This window comes from Giraffa tippelskirchi, chromosome 1 (assembly GCF_054371585.1).
Source record: "Giraffa tippelskirchi isolate mGirTip1 chromosome 1, T2T-mGirTip1v1.2.pri, whole genome shotgun sequence".
Lineage (NCBI taxonomy): Eukaryota > Metazoa > Chordata > Mammalia > Artiodactyla > Giraffidae > Giraffa > Giraffa tippelskirchi.
In genome coordinates this window covers 142,474,055-142,476,935 of record NC_137275.1, presented here as the reverse complement: position 1 = coordinate 142,476,935, position 2,881 = coordinate 142,474,055, and the positions used below count along the sequence as shown (strand labels likewise).

The following is a 2,881-nucleotide window of genomic DNA, read 5'->3' as shown; positions in this document are numbered from 1 at the left end:
CAGATGTCTCTCTGAAAGATTTTAGAGCTTTTCTACCCATGAGAAGTTGTAAAAATGGGGTTCATAAATTTTCTCTGGAAATTATTTAACTCTCAGAAGGCCTCTTGTGTCAGTTTTCCCAGAGCACAGAGTGCCTCGTTCCTGATCTCAACCCTGAACTCCTAGCAGGGCGTGTTGGAGGTCAGGGACTGCAGTGGGTAGCGACTTCATTCTGCAGAACCTGATGCTGACGGATGTTTTCGTTGTCATTCTGAAGGAGAAACGTCAGAGCTAATATGGCGAGAACCTGTTAGATGCTTTTTCTTTGTACTTAAACTCACAAGAAAGGTCAAGAGGTTAAAATACATAGAAAGTAGGGCTCACCTCTCATAGGGTTAATAAAATTATTTTACTATATGTCATCGAAGAAACCACTCATAAAATCTTAGGCTTCCTTCTGTGAGGCTTGTGTGATAGGACTTCCCCAACCAGGGATTAAAATCAGGTCACAGCAGTGAAAGTGCTGGACAATGAGAAAACTCCTGCTTTTCTTTGTGCTGGCAGAACAGCTTATTCCCTTCCAACTACTTAATAGTGATTTTGTATATTTATGATTAGGTCTTAGTTTTGCGGACTTCAGACCATACCCTCTGGCCCTACAAAACAACAGATAGTGACCCTCTGGCATTTGAAATGGATTAAGGGGTCTTTGTCAACTCATTCTCCTCCAATCACTTATTTCATTGGTTCCTTCATGTCATGTTCATTTGCACCCTTCCTTTTTTTTTTTTTTTTTTCCCAATGGGATCATTCAGACAAATCAAAGCCCCAAGGTTTGCTCTTGAATCTTTGCTATGATTGGAATAGTTCATTTGTCTAGATTTCTATTTTTCTCCAGGAGTATAAGTAACTGTGACCCTAAGAGTTAATGAGAGGATTCAGTTAAAATTCTAAAGAACTTGAAAAGTGGCTAGTCCATTAGCAGCAGGCAATAAAATTCACCTATTATTTTTAATATCATAATTACTATTATCCAGATTAAGATCAGGATGTTTTGGAATCATTTAATTCCATTTCATTCTAGTTTTTTTCAAAGCATCTTCTCACTGCCTGAGTGGATTTATTACCTAGACAGATGCTCAGCAAAGCTGGTCTCCAAGACGCTGCCAGAGAGGGTTAGTGTTCCAGCAATTGGCATTCTAGCTGTCCATCTCTAGTTAGGTGATGGATATGACTTCTTCCTTCTCGCCTGAAACTAATCCTACGTGGATTAGTTGAAAGAAAAATGAGGTAGCTGATCTTGCAAAGCAAAGGGCAGTCACTTGACCTGGGACTTAACCTTCGTTGAGCTTCTGTCAGAAGCAGCCATGTCCCAGCCTTTCTGTGGTTCATACTGACCTCATGCTTCCCCTCTGTCACAGCCTCATCCCCAGCTGTGCTGCACTGAAGTTTGCTAACTCAGAATACATCATTGTGTTGGGGAAAATCACTTCCCTTCATTCATATTCAGACATTCAAACTTAGATTAGTTTTCTTTTTGCCCACAAAAGAACTGTGGAATTTTACTTTCTAGGAAGGTAGCAAAGGGAAACAACAACAAAAAAACTAAAGTCTTAAAAATGATAGAGACACAGCCCCTCTGCCTTCTTTACTTCCCTTTATTGTTCTTACCTCAGCTTGAATTAGAACCAGGGCAGGAGCAGCAAGACAAATCCTGACCAACAAGTCCCTAAATGACTGTAGAAACTCTAAGTGAAAATTTACACTCAAGTAAAGGAAAGAAGGCTCTTTCTCCCTGAACGAGTAGCCTGGTTCTCACTATCCTTCATTCTCAGAGGGAGAAAGAGACAGAGGAACAGCGATGCCCAGTGGAATCAACTGCCTGAATGAATGACTGATACTCACTAGATTCTGTGTCATAAGCTTCCAATGAGAGACAACACCAGCACTGAATCTCCTTCCTCCAGCTCAGAAGCTCTGAGCAGAAAAGTGGTGAACAGTTTAAGTAAAAGTGTTGAATAATAAAAACTTTCACATTTGATTGACAAATATCCAAGTGGATGGGTACATTTGAAGTTATTGGGAAATAGGTAAAATTAATAGTTTCGATTGATGACATTTTCTTTGATCATATTGTGAATACAAAAATGAAAAACAAAAAAGGAAGTAAAAGTGTATACAAATGTTTTGAAAATGAAAACTATCATGTTCCCTATTTAATGGCCTTGCTTAGAAAGCCATGGCATCAGAGAACCTACCTCAAGGTTCACCCAGACGCCGTCTCAGCCAGCCCAGCAGCAGCCTCATCTTCCCCATGGCCTTCGTGCTCTCTCTACTGATGGCTCTGGTGCTGTTCAGCTACAGCCCTGGAGGATCCCTGGGCTGTGACTGGTCTCAGAAACACGTGCTGGCTGGCAGGAAGAACCTCAGGCTCCTGGGCCAAATGAGGAGACTCTCCCCTCACTTCTGTCTGCAGGACAGAAAAGACTTCGCTTTCCCCCAGGAGATGGTGGAGGGTGGCCAGCTCCAGGAGGCCCAGGCCTTCTCTTTCCTCCACGAGATGCTCCAACAGAGCTTCAACCTCTTCGACACAGAGCGCTCCTCTGCTGCCTGGGACACCACCCTTCTGAAGCAGCTCCGCACTGGACTCCTTCAGCAGCTGGAGGGCCTGGATGCCTGCCTGGGGCAGGTGATGGGAGAGGAAGACTCTGCCCTGGGTAGGACGGACCCCACAGAGGCCGTGAAGAAGTACTTTCAGGGCATCCATGTCTACCTCCAAGAGAAGGAATACAGTGACTGCGCCTGGGAAATCGTCAGAGGGGAGATCATGAGATCCTTGTCTTCATCAACCAGCTTGCAAGAAAGGTTAAGAATGATGGATGGAGACCTGAACTCACCTTGA

The 2,881-nt window shown here is 43.5% G+C and overlaps 1 protein-coding gene across 1 annotated transcript; it reads left to right on the top strand.

Moving 5' to 3' along the window:
* The first annotated feature begins 764 nt into the window (after positions 1-764).
* On the top strand, positions 765-2,881 carry LOC145538105 (interferon omega-1-like). Its single transcript, XM_081569539.1, has one exon. It carries the CDS (start codon positions 2,219-2,221, stop codon positions 2,879-2,881), a length of 663 nt encoding a protein of 220 aa, XP_081425665.1. The 5' UTR covers positions 765-2,218.

Bases quoted from the DNA above. Each gene is read 5' to 3' on its own strand.
- LOC145538105 (XM_081569539.1), top strand. From the start codon at position 2,219: ATGGCATCAGAGAACCTACCTCAAGGTTCACCCAGACGCCGTCTCAGC.